The sequence below is a fragment of the Vigna umbellata genome, chromosome 4, assembly GCF_029865625.1.
Source record: "Vigna umbellata cultivar VRB3 chromosome 4, Vumbellata_1.0, whole genome shotgun sequence".
NCBI classification, from domain to species: Eukaryota; Viridiplantae; Streptophyta; class Magnoliopsida; order Fabales; family Fabaceae; genus Vigna; species Vigna umbellata.
In genome coordinates this window covers 11,289,693-11,313,688 of record NC_142168.1, presented here as the reverse complement: position 1 = coordinate 11,313,688, position 23,996 = coordinate 11,289,693, and the positions used below count along the sequence as shown (strand labels likewise).

The following is a 23,996-nucleotide window of genomic DNA, read 5'->3' as shown; positions in this document are numbered from 1 at the left end:
TATATGTATGTATTTATTCTCAATTATAAATTTGATATAAAATAAAATTTATAATTATAGTACTAGGGTACTAGTTAATGAAAAGATCTTAAATAATGTTTGTATTCTTTATCCGAAAAATTGGTGTTTGACGTCTATAATTATGATAAGTAATACCATGCATTAGAAAAAGAGAACTAAATAATATAAAATTATGAATAGTGGTTAAGAAGATAGAATGTAAAAACAAATCAAGACTCGCCCTTTCAAGAACTAGTTTTTGAAATTTTTGTTATTATTAGTTTATATATTGTAATGTTAAAATAATATAATAAGCAACAATTATTATAATCGACATATACTCTTTTTAGTCGGAAATGTGTAAAATTGATGACTAATTCACACTTTTAATAAAGTTGGTTAATTAGTTAATAATATTCAATTTTTATTTTGTTTTAAAAAATTCTCTAAGTAGGTAAGTATGAAAAAAAAAATAATACTAGTACAGTATTAATTCTTAAAATTAAATATTTTATTTCTGAAGTTTTTGTAAGAGAAAAAATAATTTATAATATTTATTATTTATGAATCAAGAAAGTAACTAGTCTTTTAATAAAAAAATTATCAATATAGAAGACAATAAAAGAAGAATTTCATAAAAAAAAAAGACTAGAAAAATTCAAAACAATACCTTAGCATGAGGAACAAAGGAAGAAGTATTATGATTTCTTACATTTATTTTATTCATTATTTAAAAAAATTAAATTAAGACAATTGGTTAATAATTTATTTCATTTAATGCTAATTAAAAAACAATAGTTGACATCAGCTGTCAGAAACTGAGTTAGCGAATTAAGATTCAATTGTAAATTGGATTACTCAACCTGTTTGTTTCATTGGACAGTGTCTGTCATTCTTATCTTTGTTCTTGTCTATCTGTGAATTCACACATTCAAATCGAAGTTCAACCCTGTAATCCATGGCTGACACAGTGAAGGTGATAGAACAGTGTGAAGTTCGTCCTCCACCAGGTTCTGTTCCTTCAACCTCTATCCCTCTTACTTTCTTCGATCTTCCATGGCTATGTTGTCCACCTCTCAAACGTATCTTCTTCTTTAACTTCCCTTATTCCACCCAACACTTCCTCCAAACTCTCCTTCCAACTCTCAAGAACTCTCTTTCCCTCACTCTCCAACACTTCTTCCCTTTCTCTTCCAACCTTCTCTTCCCTCCAAAGCCAAACCCACCTCACATCCTCTACACACAATCTAATTCTCTCTCCTTCACAGTAGCTGAGTCCTCAGCAGATTTCAACACCTTTGTCTCTGATTCCCCTAAAGATGTCACAGCTTTGCACCCTTTTGTTCCTGTCTTGCCCCCACCACAAACCTTAGAAGATGGCACCTTTTTTATCCCTCTCATGTCCATTCAGGTCACTGTTATGCCCCATTCTGCCTTCGCCATATGCATCACTTTCAGACACGTGGCTGCTGATGGAAAATCTTTTCATCACTTCATGAAATTCTGGGCCTCTGTTTGTAAGTCCAATGGAGACTTGACTTTGGCTTCCCTTGCTATACCATTGCACAATAGGGATATCATTCAAGACCCGAAAGGTCTTAAGCACATTTTCTTGCAGGAACTGTTGAACTTTTTACCAGAGAATGTAGAGTCCAAGGGCGAAATACGTGATGTTCCTACTGACATGGTGCGTCACACGTTTGTCTTGAGTCATGATCATGTTGAGAAACTCAAGAAATGGGTCTCCATTAAATGCAAAAGCCATGATCTAGAACTGCCACACATAACAACCTTTGTGGTGACATGTTCTTTGATTTGGTTTTGTAAGGTGAAATCAGAAGAGATTAAAGTTGGTACTGTACTTTTCAATAATGATGAGTCCTACATCTTGGCCTTTATGGCAGATTGTCGTAATCGTCCTGAATTTTCCATTCCGTTGGAATACTTTGGAAATTGTTTGGTTTGTGGCAATGCTGAAGTCAAGAGGAGCAAGCTTGTTGGAGAAAATGGTATTTTGGAGGCAGCCATTGCTATTGGTAGTGAGGTTAGACATTTGCAACGAGGAACATTTGAAGGGGCTGAAACATTGATGTCTAATTTTACTGAATTTGCAACGTTGGGGAAGCACACGACAATAATTGCAGGGTTTCCAAGTCTTAAAGTGTATGAAACGGACTTCGGGTGGGGAAAGCCCGAGAAGAGTGAAGTGGTTAATGTCGATAATTCTGGATCAATTTCCCTTTCTGACTGTAGAGACAAAGAAGGTCGAATTGAAGTTGGGTTAGCACTTGAAAAGAGTCAAATGAAGAAATTCAGTACCATTCTGGAAGAGCATCTCACAGAAATTAGCGTTCTTGACTGAAAAATTTCATTCATATTCATATCATATGAATTAAGCCCGAAGGTTTATGTCTCTTTATATTAAAACAAGCACATGTTCATAGATTAATCTTCTCCAATAGTCATGTTATTGTTCTCTATGGGACAAGGTTATTGAACATGGCACCAAGCATAGCTATAATGTATTTGTAACACCTTTTATGATTGTCTGTATCAAAGATACTTTTGGTCTAGTGGCAGTTATTCATACATAAAAATATTACGTTGATTCAAAGAAAATATAAGGAAAATTCTAATTGTGTCTTTACTTGATGGTCCAGATTATTTACATATAGGTAGTGTTAGTCTCCTGATTTGCTGTAATCGTTGTCTTTCCTAATTACATTAACTAATAATTCCAAAAGTAAAAGTACAATCAAAACACTCTTGTTAACAAGAGAGAGTGTGAAAATCACAACATCCGAAGGGAAATAAAGTCTACACTCAGAAGTACCTAAAAAGAAAAAGTTGTACAGTAAATTCCACTTTCCTATATATTATAACTGAGCTCAAAACCTTTCCTTTAAGAAAAAATAAAAACTCAAATGAACAGTCTTAAGCCATTCAAATACTTCTTGACTGAAAGTCCATCCCAGTGCCAATCCCGCAAGAAGTCCACCACCATACCCAATCAGAACCACTTTCCAGTTAAATCCAACAAAAAATCCTGAATCTTTATCATCATCATCATCATCATCAGATGTAGAATGTGGAATAAACGGTGACCCTGCATCATTCTCACATTTCTTGGATAATGGACTCCCGCACAGTCCTTGGTTACCCATAAATGAACTATTTTGGAATGTAGCAAACTGATTATGTTGTGGTATGTGTCCTGAGAGGTTGTTAAAGGACACATTCAAGTATGAGAGATAAGTCAGTTCTTCCAACTGTAGGGGAATGTTCCCTGATAATCTATTGAAAGAAAGGTCCAATGCTTCAAGGTATGAAAGCTTTCCTAAGGAAGAAGGAATGCTGCCACTAAGCATGTTGTTGGAGAAGTTGAGAAAAACAAGTCCAGTTAAGTCTCCCATAACAACAGGAATTTCCCCAGAGAATTTATTGCTTGAAAGATCAATGGCTATCAAGTAGTAAAGCTCCTGGAGATTTTGATAAACCAAGACACTCCCTTTGTTAAACATTGTCAGCGAATAACTATAACCATTACTCCACCAACTGACCCTTCCCGACAACGTGATGTTTGAATGAAGCTCATACTGCAATCTACTCTCGTTGGAAGCCATCATGGATTTCCAATTCTGGATTGTTTCCCAAGGAAAGTTTCCAGAGAACTGATTGTGAGAAAGATCAATGATGTGCAGTTTGGGAAATGAGAACGTTGCAGGGCACCTTATAGATCCATACAAATGATTATGACCTAAAGCTCCAACTTTCAGCTCCGGAAGAGTGCCCAACCAGCATGGAAACGAATCATTAATTTGGTTATGGCTGAAATCAATAACCTCTAACATTCTACACTTTACCAATTCTGTTGGCAGTTGACCGTGCAGATTGTTATTGCTTAGATCTATCATTCTCAAACTGCTTGCCACCATATATCTTTGAGGAATGGGGCCAGACAATTTGTTTCCTTTGAGCACCAATGTCTGCAGAGATTGCATAGAACTTCCCAAACACGAGGGAACCATGCCACTTAAGTTGTTGAATGATAAATCAAGATGCATAAGAGATTTCAAATTGCATATCAGTGGAGATATACTTCCTATGAATGAGTTATAGGAAGCATATAACCTCTGAAGACTTGTTTTCCCCCAGGTCCAACTGGGGAATGAATTGATATTATTGTCTGACACGTAAAGATATGACAGCTCAGACAAGTTCTGGAGAAATTTTGGAAACTCTTTCAAATTGCATGAACCCAAACCTAACAATTGAATGTGAGAAAGGCTCGCATTGAATGAATTTTTTCCACTAATTAATGACAACTTGTTCAAAGATAATTCAACAAAAAACAACATTTTGAGCATTAGAAACTTATTAAGCTCTAATTCTCCTTCCAACAAGTTACTGGACAGACAAAGAGTTTCTAGGTTCTCAAGTTTGAAGAGAGAGTTTGGAATTTCACCCTGAAGATTATTTCCTGAAAGATCCATGTAACCTAAGCTGGTTAGGTTCATTATCCAAGATGGAAATTGTCCACTTAAATTGGTGTAACGTAGGGATAGTACAGATAGCTGGGTGAGATTTGCAGAACAGAGTGGACTATCGAAGCCAATATTTACAAAGTCTAGTTCTAAATCAGTTATTCCTGGCAGCTTACAAATCCATGAGATGGTGTCAGTAACAAATTCATTAAAACCTGCTCTCAGCATGCTTAGTTTGGTGAGATTTACCAATAAAGAAGAAAGATGACCCTTGAAATTGTTGTATCCAACATCTAGATAAGTAAGCTCAGTGAGGTTCCCAAATGTGGAAGGGATAAAACCTAAAAATTTGCATTGTGAAATTAGTAAATATTTCAAAGACTTAAGATTCCCAATGGACGCAGGCAGTGTACCATAGAAACTTGTGGAAGTGAGTTGCAACATGGTAATTTGTGCACTTGAATTAAAATTTGGAAGTTTACCACTGAGGTGATAATTATTTCCCAAATCCAGAGATCTCAAGCTTGGAAGATGAAATATTCCAATTGGAAATTCCCCATATAGTTCACAACTGTAAAGACTGAGTTGTTTTAAAGAAGTAAGATTTATGAATATATCAGGTACAGGTGATGAAATCGACACATAATTAAGACGAATAATTTCAAGATTAGATGAGTTTTGAATTAAGCTTCTTAGAGTGGATATGTTGAAACTCAACAGATTGACAGGATCCGGTGAATAGAATAAACTACACAGATCAAGAGACAGCAACTTGGTCAAATGTGAAACTTCTTGTGGAATTTGACCAAAATAATTGGCTCCAGAAAGGTTCAGATATCTTAACTGTCGAAGCTCACCAATCCTTGATGGAATTCGAGAGTGATTAAAGTCATTATCAGAAAGATCAAGGCTTTGAAGGTGTTTGAGGTGAAAGAGGCTGCTATTAGCATCCATTGTACCATAGATGTGGCTGCTACTAAGATCAATGTTGATGACATTACCTGTGTGCTCATCACATCGAATACCATCCCATGAGCAGCAATCTATGGTTGCATTCCAAGAAGCTATTTTAGAATAACCGAAAGGATTATAAGAAGCAGACTTACTAATGACAAAACTTTCCTTAAATTTCAACAAGGCGTAGCTTTCATCTTCATGGCATTTTGTATGATTAACAGAAAGACGACAATTAGTAACTGAGAATGAAAACAGTGAATAAAGCAGTAGAAAATGGATTGACAGAGCAAGAGACCAACGAAACCCCATTGTTTTATATGTTTCAATAACTTGTAGGTTGAAATGTGCAAATAAAAAGCCAGATGCACCAAGTGGTTTTATACTCAAGTATCAACTGTGTATGCAGAATATCTAGTCACTTGAATTGACCTTTATCAAGACTGAAAATGTTTAGTTATGACAGTGACAAGCATAATTGTGTAGTGCATTTTGAGTAAGAAAATTATGGGTGCCGGTCTAGTTTGGTCTTTGTGTTAATCGTGAAGCCAACTTGATCATCTACAATCCAAAAAGCTTCACTCTTAAATTCAAGCTACTGTGATGTGTTTACATTGAACTCGTCCTTACTTCATTCAGCATATCTGAAATGGAGATTTGATTGATAAAACATAAGTTCCAATTCTTAAATGGAGAAGTATCAAGATTGTTTTCAGAAAAAAAACGTCAGAGATGTTCCCATAGAGTATATATTTTAAGTAGATTCAAGTTGCTTTCTCTTGTTAGATCTCACTGCCATACTTTCAACCCTGCATTTTGGAAAAAGTCTTCATTCTATATTCATTTTCTCTCATTTTTTTTTCCACGGAAAAAGGTACAAAGTGACCATTCAATTTGAAAAGCTAAAGTTTTTTTATTGTTTCAATTTGAAAGGGAAGACAAAATGGTGATCAGAAACAAAAGACATCACATTGAACAGTTAATTGCTGGCCACTCCCATTACTTGCTCTGTCCCTACGTGCATTGACTTTCACTAAAAATAAACATGTCTAGTCAATGAAATGATAATAGAGACAACATCGTGCGTTTTAGGTAAAGAAAAAGAAGTATGGGTGCAATCCTATTTCTAGTCTTTGCCTTAATCCTGACGCTAACTTCATAAACTCCAATCCAAACTTCTTTTGTACGTTGAATCGATGTATTTGTGAAGTGTCACACCCACGTGGCTTTTAGCAAAGTGTTTTGGATATTCCTTGAAGCGCGTTTAGTCTGAAGCTTCCTGCGTTCTTGCTGGTTCTGTCGTACGTGGAAATGATCATTTGCTGGCACTATGCTTTTATGTCTAACTTCCATTCAACCATGACTTTATGATCTTATCTCTTAGTCATTTCCTATGTTAATCTTACTTTGTGAAGATATTTTTCATTGATTAAGCTCCTAACCTAAGTCTTTAAAATATTGAACCCTTCTTTTGAAGGACTTCATATTCTTCTAAACTTTATGAAAATCAAAGTATATAATTTGTAACAAAATCTTTGGTCAATATCAAAACTTTAGGAAAATCCAAGTTATATTATTCGTAAAATAGCTTTGTTCAAGACTATGCCATTCTTAAGAAAGTATTTGCAATGATAAAAAATATATAAACTTGATATCATAAAGTTTCTCACGTCTCTGTCTATTTGACAAATATACCAAATTATACAAGTAGTGAAATAAAAATTTCAATAAACTTGCATAATAGCAACAAAATGTATATTTTTTTATTATTTAAATTAATTGAACTATAAAATTTTTATAAACAAATTATTGTGAAATTGTTAAATAAGATAAACAAATATTCTAACAAGTTGACTCGTAAGAAATAACATATTATTGATGGAAATAATTGGTTGATAATAGTAAAAATCAATTAGTAATTCAAGTTTATCATGAATTATCAACAACAAAAATGTCAATAAAGTGGTTTTTGATAAATTTTATTGACGAATTAGAAAATAGGTTGGTATTTATTGATGATCACAAATTTATCGCTAAATATTTATAGGTAGTTATTGACAGATTCTGTTTGTTGGTAAAACTCATCTTTCTCCTTTTCTTGTTATTCTCTTCTTCATCTTTTTTCTGTATCTTTTTTTACCTCCTCTCACCCTTGTCGCACTTCTATTGTTGTTGCCATCACCACTATGTTGACTACCGTCAATTTTGACTCATCCTCATTTTCTTTATTTTTCTCTTTCACTTTCTCTACCTCCTCCAATTCTAACAACCATTGTCGTCGCACATCCCTGCCACAATTGTGCCTTCACATCGCCATTAAGTTGTTACTACATCTCTGTTTTCATGACATACTCGCCCTTCTCTTCCTCCTTCTCCTTATCTTATTATTTTCTTCTTCTTGACACTAATATATAAAAAATCACTTAGCGTAAAATTTGTCACTTAATTTATTGATAAATTTACTAACAAAAGAATTCGTCAAAAATTAAAATTATAAATTATGGACGAAATGAAAAGTCAGATTTGTTATCTATATATATATATATATATATATATATATATATATATATATATATATATATATATATATATATATATATATATATATATATATCGATAATATAACTTCTAATTTTCTAATAAATTTTACAAACAAATTTTGTTGACGATTTTTACCAATGAATTTATTATCGAAAAAAATATCCTTGATAATTTAAATTATAAAGATAAAATTTATCAATAATTCTTAAAATTCTTGTAGTATTGAGAGTTTGTGCAAAGGAGTAAAACTTTGAGATTAGACATAACTTGAACACATCACTCTTACAATATTATATTCGATCAAATAATTTGAATTTTAATATTAACTTCCATCATCAAATTGGTCAAAAACCCTAATTCTTTACATGAAAAGAACCTAAATTCCTTTGATAAGTTTCAATATGTAACTCAACAAAACAATTTGTGTTAAGTTCAATGATTAAAAGATGCTAGTTTTGGCTCCATGTGGCTGTCCAGAAGAATGTTTCTGAGACAAACGTCACGGTGAATAATGGTGCGCTTGAGTCCGGCGTGAAGGTAGTGTAGTCCACGAGCTACTCCTATGCATATCTCTATCCTTTTCCTCCATGAAAGTGCTTCTGTATCCCCACCTCGTACTATGTGTTGATCTAGAGATCCATTGGACATGTACTCGTGCACAATAATCTTCTCTTTCTTGTTGTTGCAGAATCCTATAATTAAGAGACACACAATTAGGGTGACGAAACTGACAGAGCAACTCTATTTCTTTCTCAAACCAGTCGCGTCCTTCATTGTCTTCATCATCTTCATTCAATCGCGTTATTGCAACTGAATATTGAGAACCATCGTAGTGTTGGAGGCAACCTTCGTATACTTTACCACCAAAGCTTGAAATTGCAATTATTCTCTTACGGTCAAAGTTGTTTGTCGATTTCTCAATATCAGAGAGAGAAAATTCATGGCACAACTCTTGTATTACGGTTGGATACTGTTTCCGACCGCAGCAACCCAAACATTTAGGAAGAATGGTTCCAATTTGTGACGCTTGCTTGCTTAATTACTTGTCACTTGCTAAAAACATTCATCTCATCACTCTCTTCATCTAAGCTCTTAAATATTTCTCAGAAACTAAAAAAGGACATGTCTAGTCATGTTGTTAAAAGAACATTTTCCCATTACAAAATTTAACTTTTCAAATTAAATGGGTCACATTCTACTTTTATCCGTGGAATGAAATTATAAGCAGTTAAATAATAATATTTTGATTATAATTATATTATGTTTTTAATTTAAAATAATAATATGTATTATTAAAAGTAGTGTCAAACTAACTTTTTTTTTTCAAAATAAAGATAGAATCTAGATGTTTGCCGAAACGTACAGTTGAAATGGTACGATTTGACATATAATATAAAAATAAAACAGTTATAAAAAAAAATTATATATTTTCAAGAAAAAAGAAAATAAAAAATAAAAAAGAAACAATATTAAATAAATATAAAAGTTTATGTGTCTCAATAAATAAATATATATATATATATATATATATATATATATATATATATATATATATTTATTTTAAGAATATGAATAAAAACAACTTTGGGTCTACTTAAAATATAGTGATAAACACAATCCAAAACCTTAGGTAGGACATAAAAGTTGTTGGAAGATAATGAAAAGTAATGATAACTATTTTGACAAGTATACCAAATCGTTCCAAGTAATATAGAGTAAGTTCATAGTATCGTTCTCTCAAAGGACTTGTGTAACACATGACAATTCTTCTTTTATAACTCAATTAGACATCAAAATGCACAAAACAACACAAAAAACTCTTTTTGGTGTTTTATCAAATTGTTGGTGTGCAAGGAATTATATTTAAAAGAAATTTGGTTGGAATTGAGTTTCATGAATCATATAAATACAATATATCATTATTTCATTTAAACATTCACATCAAGGAATATTAGTCCTAATCCCTTAGCATCTTGTTCTAAATTTATATATCAAAATGTTAATCCCTTAGTCAATTTAACATACAATTTGCATTAAGTCCGACGTTAAGAATGACCAACTTATTGAGTCTATCCCTAAATCCCAAATCACTTAGGTGCTCTATCTATGTCCATGTTCAAAGTTACTTTCCAGTAATAAGAAACATTCAAATAACATTATATTATATTCATACAATGATAGTAAATTCAAGAGCATATGAACGAACAACGATATATTGAAGAGAAAAATTACATCACATTGAGTTCATTACATCCCATTCCAACGAAAGAAAAACTACTCCTAGTCATCTAAACATACACATTTGAAGCAATCCCTTGCAAAAAATAGTGTCTTGATGCCTTAAAGTAGTCTCCAGAAGTTCCTGAGATGTTTTCGTTTCTTTCTTTAGTCTGAACTTCTGTCAGGAGTTCTTTCTGTCTATTTCCCACTTTAAAAGCCAATTGAAAAAATAACTAATTTGTTAAGCGCATAACTCTTTATGCGCTAAGCAAATATTCAACTGCAGCATATCTTTAATTGTTCTTTATTCGCTCAGCGAGTTGTGCTGGTGCGCTGAGCGAATAAAACTCTATTTAGCTAAGCCATTTAATGCTGGCTTAGCGATAAACATCTGATAGTACTCCACTTTGATGTATAAATTCCTGTACAATTTACTACACAGTTTTCTACTTCTAATTACAACTTTTGAACGAGGAAAACACAATATTTCATAAATAAATACAAATTTTGAGTTAATTAATAAATCTGAAAACATATATTTTTCATATTTATCAACTCCCCAAACTTGAATTATTTGATGTCCTCATGAAATCATAATACAAACACCATAGACATCTGACATTTTAATAAAATGACCGTAAGAAAAAGTCACGTACATTTCCAAATATTTCAAACAAATATGATCCGCCAACTGTCAAGATATGTTGGACGGTTGACAAAGTTCTTTCTAACGAAACGCGTTGATTAAACAAACCAACGACAAGCTTAGCTACGAAGATCGAAGATGAGTAGAGGTGGACAGTGGTGGGTTAGAGGCAAGTGTTTGAAACTATGTTTCTCAAATGTCTGGGCTTCAGCTGTTCCAAGAACACATCTCAGAGAAATTATCCAACAATTATAGAAGAGTTGTGCCATCAAGTTTCTCTCTCCCATCTTACCAAATCAACCAACAACTTTGATCCAAAAAGGGTAGTTGGACGTGATTCATTTTGCAAAGTATATGAAGCTTCTCTCCAACATAGACACGGCTCTCCTTATACAGTCACAATAAAAAGATTTAATGTAAAAGACAATGACATCTTCAAGAATGAAATAGAGTTGCTCTGCCAGCTTCGTCACCCTAATATCGTCTCTCTTGTAGGATTCTGCAACCACAAGAAAGAGAAGATTATTGTGTACGAATACCTTTCCAATGAATCTCTTTATCAACACATACAAAGCGGGAAACTGTCATGGAAGAAAAGGTTGGAGATCTGCATAGGAGCAGCGCGTGGACTGCACTATCTTCACGCTGGAGCAAAGCGCACCATCATTCATCGTAATATCAATCCTAGCAACATTCTTTTGGATGGGAACATGGAGCCAAGGCTTGCAGATTTTGGCCTTAGCGTACAGGGACAGCGTTTTATGTCAAAGCCAAAGCCGATTAAAGTAGATTCTGTTGTTGGTAATGTTTCATTTCATGACGTTGCTTATTAATGAAATTTTACCAGTTAGACTAAGATGATACTTTCATTTATAGGTACTTTTGGCTACCTGGCTAAGGAGCATCTCGTGGACCTTACCATCACTGATAAAACTGATGTTTACTCATTTGGTATGGTTCTATTAGAAGTTGTGTGTGGAGGGTCATATGTGAAAAGGGTAACAGAAAGAGAATTTCTGAGGCCTGTTGAAGAGAAACTTCATCCGAATATCGAAGGAAAGATTGCCCCTGAGTGTTGGCAAGTCTTTGTAGAAATCATTCAAGGATGCGTAAAATATGAAGCAGATGAGCGACCAACGATGGGTGAAGTAGAGATGCAACTTGAGCATGCTTTGTTGTTGCAGGAACAAGCAGATACTGCAAATACCAATGTTGAATATACCTTATTGTCCAAAACCATTATTAATTAGACCAGAATGGGATTTGGAACATCCTTTGTCTCTGAAAGATATCACAGGGCTTACAACACATCTTTCTTTAGTTATTTGGTGAGCTCTAATCAATTCAGGGAGCTACCATTCTGATAAAGCATTTCCTTACTCACGCTTACCAAATGTATTAAAAAATTCAATGTGTATGTACTTTTTTCAGCAGTTAAACTAAATTGAGATATCACTAGCTTTTGTAGTGATCCTTGTTTGTAGCTGTTTTAATCTCACTGTATCTAAAGATGTCATCATTGCAATTATCTTTAATTACTATAATTTGAAAGCTGTGAAGGAATAACTGTTTGAGTGCATATTGTTCTTACTCCTACTGTTTCTTGTGGCCAACATGACACTACAGGATAAAAGATAATAGTTTTCACTGTGATTTGTTAAATCTGGTATATAGGTCGAGTGTGGAGAGTATACAAATTAGTCACATTTGTTAAGATAACACAGCTGACTTTCCTGTCCTGGGACACAGGGTTGACCTGCGGTTAGCACGCAAAAACATGTAATATGTTTCTATTGATATCTCCCGATTAAAGTTCTCAATTATTTTCTAAGGTTGGGCCTAAAGATTCATCTTTATACTGTTGTTTTCTCATTCAATTTCTTGTAGTGTGAAGTTATGAAATTCAGAATAAACATGAGAAGAAGTAAAAACAATATAGGCTGAAGCAAGATTTTCTTCACTGCCTTCAGATTTATAATTCAGATACAATCACACTCATAAAAATGCTTAAAACAAGGATTGCTACAAATGCCAGAGATATCTTAATTGTACTTAACTACAGCGCAAAGTATACAGCAACTGCTTTGTTTGTCCCAAAAAGCTAAAAGCCTTCAATTGAGCTCACAAAATTACCAATGAAACATCACTTCTAAGTAATTGTCTTCTACGATACTGATATCTTCACGTTCGCGAAATGACAAACTGTGCTTGAAACTAAATTGAATGTTGAAAAAAGTCAAAAACTACTTTAAACAAAACTAACGGACTAAAATAAGTATTAAGCCAGGCCTCCTGTGAATTGTAATGTTTACTTAGAATGAAGAAAATGGTTATTTAACTTGGTCACTGGCATGTATAAAACGGTCATTTAACTTCAACTTTAAGCATTTCAATTAATTAATACAGAAATATAAATGTCCACTCATTTTTTTTTTGACAAGGGAGATGTAAAGGAGAAAATGACAAATAAAATAAGTCCACTCCTATTGATTATTTAAATTTAAAATGCATACATTTGATAACTCTAGATAATAAAATAAACTGACATTAATCAAATTTGATATATTCATCTTTGAATCCGTAAGTAGTTCTGTATTTTTAAGATAAATTAAGACTTTCATCCTTTCTCATTAACTATGTTAGTGTTGAAAACAACAAATTATTTGCTAACATTTTTTAAATTGAGATAATCTAAAATATAATTTTTAGTGGCCTAGAGCTCCCTGAATTTGCGTTTGCAGTATTATTAAACTTAGGTTTTATTGGCAGTTTTTGCGCAAAACAAACGAAGAAACCAAACACAAAAAGCAACTCTTGGCCGCCATATATCTGTAGGACTTTAAACAATTACACATTAATACAGGTAGCAACAAATCATAAACATCACTAAATTATCCTTGCGGTCAGTTAGATCATTGATGGAATTAGAAGAGAAGAACAAAAGTCACAAATTTCTTCTAAAGGAAAACTAATTTGAAAATTTACAGATTCATGATCAAATTTGATTAAAAATATAGAGATTAAAAATAATAGGACAAAAAATTCTTATAATTTTTTTGGGTAAAAATGTATAGTTTTTCCTTCACTTAGATAAAGTTGTTTTTCCGAAAACCTGAAACAGGAGGTAAACCTATGCTCAGTCAAAGACCTGATAGAAAATGGTGAATCAGTGAAGTCTTGAATAGATGCTGACCCATGCTAAGTTAATAGTGTAATATGACTATGAAAAATTATTATTCTCGTATTTTTCTCTTATTTCCAGTGTACAACCCATTATAATAATATAATAATGTATATTAGAATTTTAGATTAAAATATAAAACAAATATGATTAAAATAATATTATATTTAGTTCTCTGTTTTGGACTTTAATGTTTTGGACTTTGTCTGAGAACATGGTGAAGTTCTCTGCTTTGAATGCTGAAGATAGATGTGGTTGAAAGCGTAGGATTTAGTAAAGCCTAAAGGCCTAAATAATGCTGTTTTTGGGGGTGTTACAATCTTCATAATTAAGAGAACTCTGCAACGCACCATTAACAACACCATCCTGAAGCTGAAGAGCAAACTCCAACAGCTCAACGACATCGTTCATGGAAGGTCGTTGAGTCCCGTCTTCAAGCAAACAGGTGAATGCAACCTCAATAAATTTGAGCAGAGACTGAGGTGCTACCTGGTCCTTGAGTTCTGTATCCACAATCTCATTCGGAGTTCCCTTCTCATAGCAATGTTTCGCCCAATTAACAAGTGAAATTCGTTGCTTTTCCTCCCCAGGGAGCAAAGGCTTCCTCCCAGATAACACCTCCAACAACATCACTCCAAGTGAGTACACGTCAGACTTCTCCGTCAAAAGGTATCGCTTGTAATATTCTGGGTCCAAATATCCAATACTACCTTTCACCTCAGTGTTCACGCTCACGAGACTCATCGAAGAACCACTGGGCCCCCCAATTCGGGATAATCCGAAATCTGAAACCTTCGCCACCCATTTTTCATCCAACAAGATATTGCTGCTCTTCACGTCACGGTGAATGATCACCTGCTCCACACCTGTATGCAGATAATGCAATCCTCGTGCAACACCTATGCATATCTGGAGCCTACGTTTCCACGACAAAGACGGGTTATCAGTGTCGTAGAGATGGTCACTGAGGTTGCCGTGATTCATGAAATCGTAAACGAGGATCATCTCGTTGTTCTCGTAGCAGTAACCAATGAGGGAAACGATATTGGGGTGACAAAGTTGAGACAGCATTTGGATCTCATTCTTGAACTCGCGAATACCTTGGCGAGAACCCGGTTTAAGCCTTTTGACTGCGACAGTAGTTGAGCCTTTGTCGATGTGACCTTTGTACACGTTACCGAAGCCTCCGACGCCAACCTCGAAGACTTTGTCGAAGTTGTTGGTTGCGACTTTCATTTCGGCCATTGAGAACTGTCGGCAGAGGGCGGTCGGTATCAGTAATGAGCCGCTGCTCCGAGAAGTTCCTTCCTTTTTATTGGGACCCTTGTTGTCAACGACATTCTTCCGGCGTTTGATGAGGAAAAAGGCGACAATAAAGGAGAACAAAAGGACACCCGAAACTGCCCCTGCAACGGCGGCAGGGGTTCTGCTCTTTTTAGTTTTTGATAATGGAGGCAGGTCTGGGTTCGGCCCAGCGAGATTACCTGTTGGGTCGCTTATTTTGAAGAGTTCAATTGCGTTTAGTTGTGCGTCTTTGATCAAGCTTTTATCGTGAGGGTGTAATTTCACAGAAAGATATGCCTTTTTCTGATTATCTGGGGCTAAGATGGAAACTACGTAGTCTTTAACCACCGGTACACCCCTCTGATTATCAGTCCACATGAGAACGTCTGTCCAGTTGGTTGCCAACTGATCCGCTATGATGATTTTGAAAATCAAGTCACCAGTGTTGTTAACCCTAGGATCAAGCTGGCAAAAGTGTAACCGTATCATGTAGGTGAAGCCAGAATCAACAGGAAGCTGCCATGTGAGATTGAAACCCATGTTGATAGAGGCATTAAGTCCCATACTCCGAACGGTTCTGTACACTTGGTCTGGTGCCGTGTAGTTATAGGTTGTAATGAACGTCAGCCTTTTAATTTTCTCATAGTTAACTGGTTGATAATATTGAGTAGTTACGTACTTGATGTCAGGTTTCCACGTTCTGAGCATACCCGTGTCCCGTGAGGAAGCAATTTCAGCGGAAACGACTAACCTGAACATGGTCTCGAGAGCAAATTTGTGCTCAGTGACATATGGAGTCATTTTGGCAACATATTGCGGCTGCTCTGTGGAGTGAGGATCGGTGTAGTAGAGATAAGGGGGCATGGAAACAATCTCGATCCCGTTGATGAAAGCGTATGAATCAGTAGTACTGGGAAAGAAGGTTATAGTCAGGTTCTCACCGTCTCCAAAGTAAACGCAATACTCTCTGAACAAGATGTCAGAGTGGCTAGGGTCATCATCTGCATCGGCGTTGAGGGAAGCATTGAAATCTTGAAGGAGGGTGTAGGGGCCTGCTCTGACTGAGAAAGAGGCTTGGAAGCGAGGGAAGTTATGGTATGAAGTAGAGTAGAAGAAGAGACGAATGAACTTGGGGCCTGGTGTGACAGGGAAGGAGTAATTGAATGAGGAGTAAGAGAGACGAGCATGGGTGTAGGGACCCTGTATGGTAGATGGTGTGAGTGAAGGAGCAGCGACTGAGGGGTTTGTTGGAGAGAGGAAGTGATTGTCTGAAGTCCAATTCCGAGTGTCGGGAGTGGAGAAGTTGGTCGATGAGCCACAACTGATGCTAAAGAAGTCAGTGGGACGATAAATATCGTCTGCTGTGGAAAGGAAAGAGAGGCACCACATAAGGTAGAGGAAGAGAATGGTTCTAAAAGCAGTTCGTGTGCAAGTTGGGTCCATCGATAATCTGTAATCAGAGCGACAAAGAGAGCTCAACTCAAACACCAAAAATCAACTTAAAAATTAATATTAATAAGTTAATATTAACTACTTTTTAGAATTATTAAATATTTTATGTCTTTACTTTTCTTAAGATATATTAAATTCTTTTAAAATGGGTTTCGAGACATATTTATTAGAGTTTCATTAAGACAAAATTCTTCTATATTTATATGAGATAAATATATTTTAATTTATTTGCTATTATTCTTATTTTATTATTTAAAATTTTATTATTGAAAATATATCCTAATTTATTTTTTAATATTCATATCTAGTATTTAAACAAGTTTTGAGTGATAAAATTTGTATAAGTAGGTAATAGTTCTATTTATCACTACAAAAGTGATATTGTAAATAATTTTTTTGCATTTTTACTTTTTATATAAACATTCCAGAGGGCCTACCCTTTTTTTTTTCTTTTTTTCACTAATCAACTTCATGTCTAGGTAGAAAATATTGATTTCTAATGGTCAAAGTTTTATATATATTTTTTATTATTTTAAACTACCTGTAAAGTTCAAGATTATACTTTCTTTGTCTTCTTTTTGTTTGGACTGGCTGCTGTACAAGTCAATGAAGTATGGTCTTCTTCCTCAAATTTCTCCACGGGTATTTTAAGGGCAATAAAACAAAATATATAATCACTTCATTTATATCTTGAATTTCAAATTAATTTTTGTAATTAAGCTTTTGAAAAAGTTAGACCATACCTCTTTTTTTTACAGAAATTTAAGTATGTGTAATTTGATTTTAACTTACTAAAAAAATGAAAATTGTGCTTTTCCGAATAATTCAATCTTCACAAGTGTACATCCAGTATCACAGAGTAAAATTTATCATACAATTGAACTCAATAATCAGACATTAATTCATACAAACAAGCTAAAATATACAATTAAAGATTTCTATTACCTGGTGGAGAAAACATTCACTTATACTTGTTCCTAAATATTCTAGGTCTCAAAATGTTCTAATTCCGTTTGGAAAATTTCAATAAAAAATTATAACACATTTTAAGTCACATACAAAAACAGAAAAGCACATTAAACTTAAATCGTTAAACTAACTAAAATATAAATAAAAAGTAAACTTACTCTATTTTTAATTTTAATTGATTAGATTAGTTAGTTTGTTTATAAAAATCCTTCCGATATCTCTAATCTTAAAATAAATAAAAAATAAAACCACATATTAGAGAGTAGGCAAAGAAATTTAAAAAAAATATATAAAGAAATAATAATTTTTATAAAATAAAACTTTATTAATACAAAATCTTATTTATAATTTAACTTTTATTAATAAAATAATCACTTATTACTACAAATTAAATTTTAGATCCTTACAAATTATATACACTCTATTTACTTTACATAAATAGTTCACATTTATTTAACTTATTAAAATGAATTAGTTTTTATTTATTCAATTTGATTGAAACGTATAAAAAGTGATTTTTTCAATAGTATTTACTTTTCTTTGTATAGTTACTTAAATATTATTTTAGTTGTTAAAATTAAACTTATTTTTCTTCCCTATTTTAGTTAATAGAAAATTATTTCCTTCCTTATTTTCCACAACTTGTCTTGCATATTAATAATGTTCCACTTAAAAAAAAAAAGTTGAATTCCTAGTAACAACACTAACTTAATTTAATAACTAGAAATTTAAACTAACATAAATTTGTTTTTTTATGAGAAAAATAAAGGACAATAAATATTGAACCGTCCAAAGAACAAAGGCTAAGACTTGGTAAAACTATTAGAAACATTTATTTGGACGCGATGGGATTTTTCCATATATACGTCTTTTCTTTCAACTTCAACATTTTGTCATCTTCTATCAAAGCCAGAAGGATAGAAAGTTACACATATTGTTAGCAAACTTTGATTTCTCGCCGGAAATTTTCATCTGCTTAATAAATATATAATTGCATGACTTGTTCATTGACTTTTTGACTATAAATATAATTTTGTAATTTGTTGTTTTCTCAAATATCATTGAATATCATATTTCATGTTTCTGTTTTCTCAAATTAAATGTTGATCTTTTACTAAAACATTCACCACAAAAAAAATTAATTACTTGTTTTCTAGAATTTATTAGTAGTACGTATTTAATTATAAACTTTACATTTTTATTACAAAAGTATATTAGATTTTTTTTTTAAATTAGATGATATATTATATTGAACTAAAATTGTTTAATTTAAACCCTTAGAGACCATATAAAATTTTTATAGAAACCAAAAATTACCCATTGACGAAACTACGAGGAGTAGAAGAAAGATTTAATTTAATTATAACTAGCAAGTGTTGATTATTAACAAGTATTTGCGTAGTTTATGTAAATTTATAATCTGAAATAAAAATACTTAAAAATATAAAAAAAAATATGTTGCATTTTAAAAAAAATCATGAAAAGCAGGTACGTATTCTGAAAAACAAAACAAAAATTGTGAAGAATAGTTTATGGAAGTTGAGTTCAGAATAAACACGAGAAGTAAAAACAGACAGCAATTTCTTCACTCTTCAGATTTATATACTTCAGCATTCATCAAAATGCTTGAACCATGATTGGTACAAAAGCTAGAGATATCATAATTGAACTGAATTATTGCAAAAGTTAAGATAACAGCTTTGTTTGTCTGAAAAAGCTAAAAGCCTTTATTTGAGCTCACAAAATTAACTATGAAACATGTCTTCTTAGTCACTGTCCTCTGTTATACCGATATCTTCATCTTCTAACTCAGCCTTTAGATAAATAATGGTTTTAGACAATAAAACATAATCACCATGGATGTTTGTGATATCTGCTTGTTCCTGCAACAACAGAGCATGCTCAAGTTGCACCTCTACCTCACCCATTGTTGGTCGCTCATCTGCTTCGTATTTCAAGCATCCTTGCACGATATCTATAAAGACTTGCCAAGACTCAGGTGTAATCTTTCCTTTGATTTTCGGATCAACTTTCTCTTCAACCGGCATTTCAAACTTTTCCTCTTCTTCTATTAAACTCATATATGTCTTTCCACTCACAACTTCGAATAGAACCATACCAAATGAATAAACATCGGTTTTATCTGTGATGGTCAGGTTCTTAAATTGCTCCGCAGCCACGTAGCCATAAGTACCTATAAATGAAAGCAATGTCTTATTTTAACTGACAAAATCTTGGATTTGTTACCATTCCGCTGGAATTTCACCTCGAAGGTTCCATATTTCAAAACAATTTGCAGGAATTAGTAAATGTGCTTTGTAAATACGACTTTATGTAAAGAAAGTCGTGATTAACATGAAAACAAAGCAGAACCTTTATTAGGACATATCATTTTTAGTTTTCTGTTGTTTCTAGTTAGCTTTGCTTTCTGCTGTGCCAACTCTGTATGGTATCTGATAACCTTGGATGCTGAAAGTGATTTTATTATACAAAGTCGTGACCAACCCATTACCAAAATGGTAAAAACAACCCAAAATTTCATGGCAGTACGTAAGTAATATGATAAAATAAAACATTATTACCCGCAACATAATCTACTTTAATTGGCTTTGGCTTTGACATAAAACGCTGTCCCTGTACGCTAAGGCCAAAATCTGAAATCTTTGGCTCCATGTTTGCATCCAAAAGAATTTTGCTAGGTTTGATGTTGCGATGAATGATGGTGCGCTTGGCTCCAGCGTGAAGGTAGTGTAGTCCACGTGCTGCTCCTATGCAAATCTCTAGTCTTTTCTTCCACGAAAGTTCCCCTCTTTCCAGTTGTCGATCTAGAGATCCATTAACCATGTACTCATATACAAGAATCCTCTCATTTTTTCCCTCGTAGAATCCTATAAGAGGGATCAAATTAGGATGATGAAGCTGACACAACAACTCAATTTCGTTCTTGAAGTGAATGATTCCAGGGTTTTCTATCTCAAATATCCGCCTTAATGCAACAGCATAATCAGTGACACCATTATGTTCAAGAATACCTTTGTATACTCGACCACGAGAGTCTATTTTGTGTCTATAGTCGAAATTGTTGGTTGATTTTCTAAGATCGGCGAGAGAAAATTGACAGCACAGCTCTTCTATTATCGTTGGATACTTTCTCTGAGATGAACTTGTGTGCTTGGAACGGTTGAACCCCACACATTTGAGAAACATGGTTCAAGTCCGTGATACTGTCTTGAGTAATTACTAGTCTAGTCACTTGCCCAGAAGCATTATAGCTAAGACTGTCCTGTTTTGGTCTCATTTACGCGTTTCCCTTTTGAGAAAGAAGATCAAAACGTGTTGCAGAATAGTGCATATGAGATTTCTTCCCTTTCTCTTCCTTCATCTGGCATATATTAAATGGTCAGTTAGGACTGCGTTTAGGCATAATTTGAATCTTTTTTGTTTGTTTCTTCCACTCTCAACCCCACTCTGCGCTATCAACACTCACTCTTGAATATTGGAACTCGCTATTAACAATAGATGACAAACTAATCGACTTTATTTCCAAGCATGAATTAATTCAGTTTGAAATCTAAACTAATTAGAATAACAGCTTTAGATACAATAAAAATGCTAAAAACATAAGCCACAAAAGGTAGAGATATCCGAAAGAAATGCGTATTAAAACAAGAATACTTACCAACAAAGTTATTTAATATGTCTGAAAATTTCAACCACAGCGGAGCATTATTCAAACATAAAACAGTTAACATAATTGAACCTTACGGGTATACAACAGAGCAAATAACAATAGGATGCAGAGGTGAAACAATGATTAAACAGCATGTAGGAAACATTGATTCATAACACGAGTAAGACCAAAAAGCTAATATAGAAAAGACTTACCTTCGTAGCTTTAGAAAAATCTCTCTCATTTCCCCCTGCTTACCACTCTTCTTTGGTTTTCTCCGTGCTCGCTTCCTCCTCCTTTCCTCTTTTCGTTTCTTTCCAGCAGCTTCCTTTTCTCACTATTGCTGTGTAATTATCCTTTCTGATCGTCTTCAATTCCTTTCCTCCAACCTTATTCCAGAGGTTTCCTCTTTTTTTTTCTTTTTTTTTCTGGTTTTCTTTGCTATCCCCTCTGTTTCTCCTTTTGGTTTCTTTCCAGTCCAGTAGCTTTTCCCAGCCCCAGCTTTTTTTCTGCTTACCACTATTCTTCCTTTCTTTTTCGATTTCAAACCCTTTCTCTCTACTTTACAAAATGGGAATCCCCATGCCAATCCACTCATTGTGTTTTTTAAAAGGAAATGAAACTAGTTGAAGTATGTATGGTATCTAGGATACGCAGAAAGGTTAACAATCATAACCACTCGGTCTATTCCTTACATCAAAGGTAAAGCAGATTAAATCTTGGTACGCTGCGGTCAAGCAGATTAAATGTTTGGCTGCTGCTTAACTTATTGATACAGACCACCACTTAAAATTATTATTGATGTTCAATTGTACTAATTTTTAAGATATTATTATTGGGCTAATGATTTGGACAAAAATAACTGTTAATAAATTAATAATACAACGATTAAAGACAACGATTAAAGATATTGATTATATATATTAATAACTAATTATAGGATAAGAAAATTATTTATGAATAAAAGACCGAATTTAAATGTAAGTTCGTTTTATTGTACCTATTCTAGTTTAGGTTCTATGAAATAACCTATAAATACAATGTTAAGCTGCAAAAGGTAAGTACACTTTATTAAGTCCTAATACGTGAGAAAGAATTCCTAAAACACACCTCTCCGGAAGAATTTGACGTATGAAGTTCAAAAATCAGATAATAAAAAAGAGGACAACATAAAAAGTGTCTCTTAGCTCTACACAATTTTATATACAGGAAGAAAGAATATTTTATTTTTCTCGTTGTACACGCAGTTCATTTTCTTATTATTCAAATTAGCATCCCCAGATTGGTGATGAAACGGTGTTATGGGTGGGTCATGATGGTATTGGTGGAGGGACATGTGAAGGCATCCGAGGTGCCTAGAATATGGGATTTGTATTCTTTTTGTTGAGCAGAGTGGGATGATGCCAAGAAGATGGGTCCAGCAGATGGGTCCAGATGTTGTGGCCGTAGTCTGTAACGTGGGCTGTGAGTTGTAAAGGATGGAATTAAAGGTTGGCAAAATAGAATAATAAAATGAAGAAAGAAACAATAAAACATACTAAGATAAGATAAAATAAGATAAAATAAAATAAAATAAAATAAAATAAAATAAAAAAAAACAAAATAAAATAAAATAAAATCCTTAAAATCAAATCACTTAAAACAAAATTAAATCAAATAAAAAATAAACTCAAATAAAATGAAATAAAATCCAAAACCAAATAAAATCATCGAATCAAAATAAAATAAAATAAATTAAATGAAATAAAATAAACATGATAAGAAAAAAGAAAGAATTATTTATTTATTATTTTTTTTAATTTTATATCTTTATGTTTTTTTTTGTTTTTTTTTTAATTTTTTATTAGTTATCTAGACAATTTTGTGTGTAGAGAGTACTTGTTAAAACGTTATTTTCTTCCTTATTTCCCACACCTCATCTTATATATTAATAAATCAAAGATTTCAGATCATTAAATATTCCGTTAAAAAGAGTTGAATTCCAAATGGGAACACTAAATTTAACTAGTTCTAGAAACTTAAATCACAAACACTTATTTCTTTAATGTGAAAAAGAAAGGACAATAAATATTGAACTACCCAAAGAACAAAGGGGAAGACTTGTAAGAAGACTTAGATTAAATTATTAGAAACATTTATTTGGACGAAATGGAATGCTTCCTTACTTATTTTCTTTCAACTTCAACATTCTCTCACTTATAGCACTAATCATTAAGCTTTCATATTCTTCTTTCAATGCCAGAAGGATAGAAAAGTGCATATATTGTTAGCAACTATGCTTTCTATCCACAAATGTTTCCTCTATTTAATGAATATATCATTGCATGACTTGCTCATTGACTTGTCGACTAACTATTTAATGAATATATCATTGACTTGTCCACTAACTAAAAATATAAAATTTTCAATCTAATTCTTACCTCTATAATTTTGTATTACTTTTTTACTTTTGTAAAGATTAAATATCATACATGTTTCAGTTTTCTGAAATTAAACAATTTTGATCTTTTAGTAAAGCATTACAAGAATATTATTAATACTTTTAGTTATAAAATATACATTTTTATTACAAGAATATGTTAAATTTTTTTATTA

The 23,996-nt window shown here is 33.1% G+C and overlaps 3 protein-coding genes and 3 pseudogenes across 3 annotated transcripts; 2 read left to right on the top strand and 4 right to left on the bottom strand.

Moving 5' to 3' along the window:
• The first annotated feature begins 852 nt into the window (after positions 1-852).
• Positions 853-2,573, top strand: LOC124832521 (coumaroyl-CoA:anthocyanidin 3-O-glucoside-6''-O-coumaroyltransferase 1 pseudogene; annotated as a pseudogene).
• A 46-nt stretch (positions 2,574-2,619) lies between these two features.
• LOC124832513 (uncharacterized) lies at positions 2,620-5,803 on the bottom strand. Its single transcript, XM_088113973.1, has one exon. The coding sequence runs from the start codon at positions 5,748-5,750 to the stop codon at positions 2,889-2,891; it is 2,862 nt and encodes a 953-aa protein (XP_087970099.1). The 5' UTR covers positions 5,751-5,803; the 3' UTR covers positions 2,620-2,888.
• Positions 5,804-8,252: 2,449 nt separating this feature from the next.
• LOC124832506 (putative receptor-like protein kinase At5g39000) lies at positions 8,253-9,618 on the bottom strand (annotated as a pseudogene).
• A 1,381-nt stretch (positions 9,619-10,999) lies between these two features.
• Positions 11,000-12,352, top strand: LOC124832515 (receptor-like protein kinase FERONIA). Its single transcript, XM_047306733.2, has 2 exons — positions 11,000-11,646; positions 11,722-12,352. The coding sequence occupies exons 1-2, from the start codon at positions 11,031-11,033 to the stop codon at positions 12,093-12,095; spliced, it is 990 nt and encodes a 329-aa protein (XP_047162689.1). The 5' UTR covers positions 11,000-11,030; the 3' UTR covers positions 12,096-12,352.
• A 1,821-nt stretch (positions 12,353-14,173) lies between these two features.
• LOC148199225 (receptor-like protein kinase FERONIA pseudogene) lies at positions 14,174-16,827 on the bottom strand (annotated as a pseudogene).
• Positions 16,828-19,295: 2,468 nt separating this feature from the next.
• LOC124832522 (receptor-like protein kinase ANXUR2) lies at positions 19,296-22,163 on the bottom strand. Its single transcript, XM_047306742.2, has 3 exons — positions 21,617-22,163; positions 20,314-21,113; positions 19,296-19,925 (listed from the first exon to the last, which is right to left on the bottom strand). Exons 2-3 carry the CDS (start codon positions 20,936-20,938, stop codon positions 19,498-19,500), a joined length of 1,053 nt encoding a protein of 350 aa, XP_047162698.1. The 5' UTR covers positions 20,939-21,113; positions 21,617-22,163; the 3' UTR covers positions 19,296-19,497.
• Between the last annotated feature and the right edge of the window lie 1,833 nt (positions 22,164-23,996).

Bases quoted from the DNA above. Each gene is read 5' to 3' on its own strand.
- LOC124832513 (XM_088113973.1), bottom strand. From the start codon at position 5,750: ATGGGGTTTCGTTGGTCTCTTGCTCTGTCAATCCATTTTCTACTGCTT.
- LOC124832515 (XM_047306733.2), top strand. From the start codon at position 11,031: ATGTTTCTCAAATGTCTGGGCTTCAGCTGTTCCAAGAACACATCTCAG. The intron at 11,647-11,721 runs GTAATGTTTCAT...TTTCATTTATAG, and splicing joins TAAAGTAGATTCTGTTGTTG to GTACTTTTGGCTACCTGGCT.
- LOC124832522 (XM_047306742.2), bottom strand. From the start codon at position 20,938: ATGTTTCTCAAATGTGTGGGGTTCAACCGTTCCAAGCACACAAGTTCA. The intron at 19,926-20,313 runs GTAATAATGTTT...TTTCATTTATAG, and splicing joins TAAAGTAGATTATGTTGCGG to GTACTTATGGCTACGTGGCT.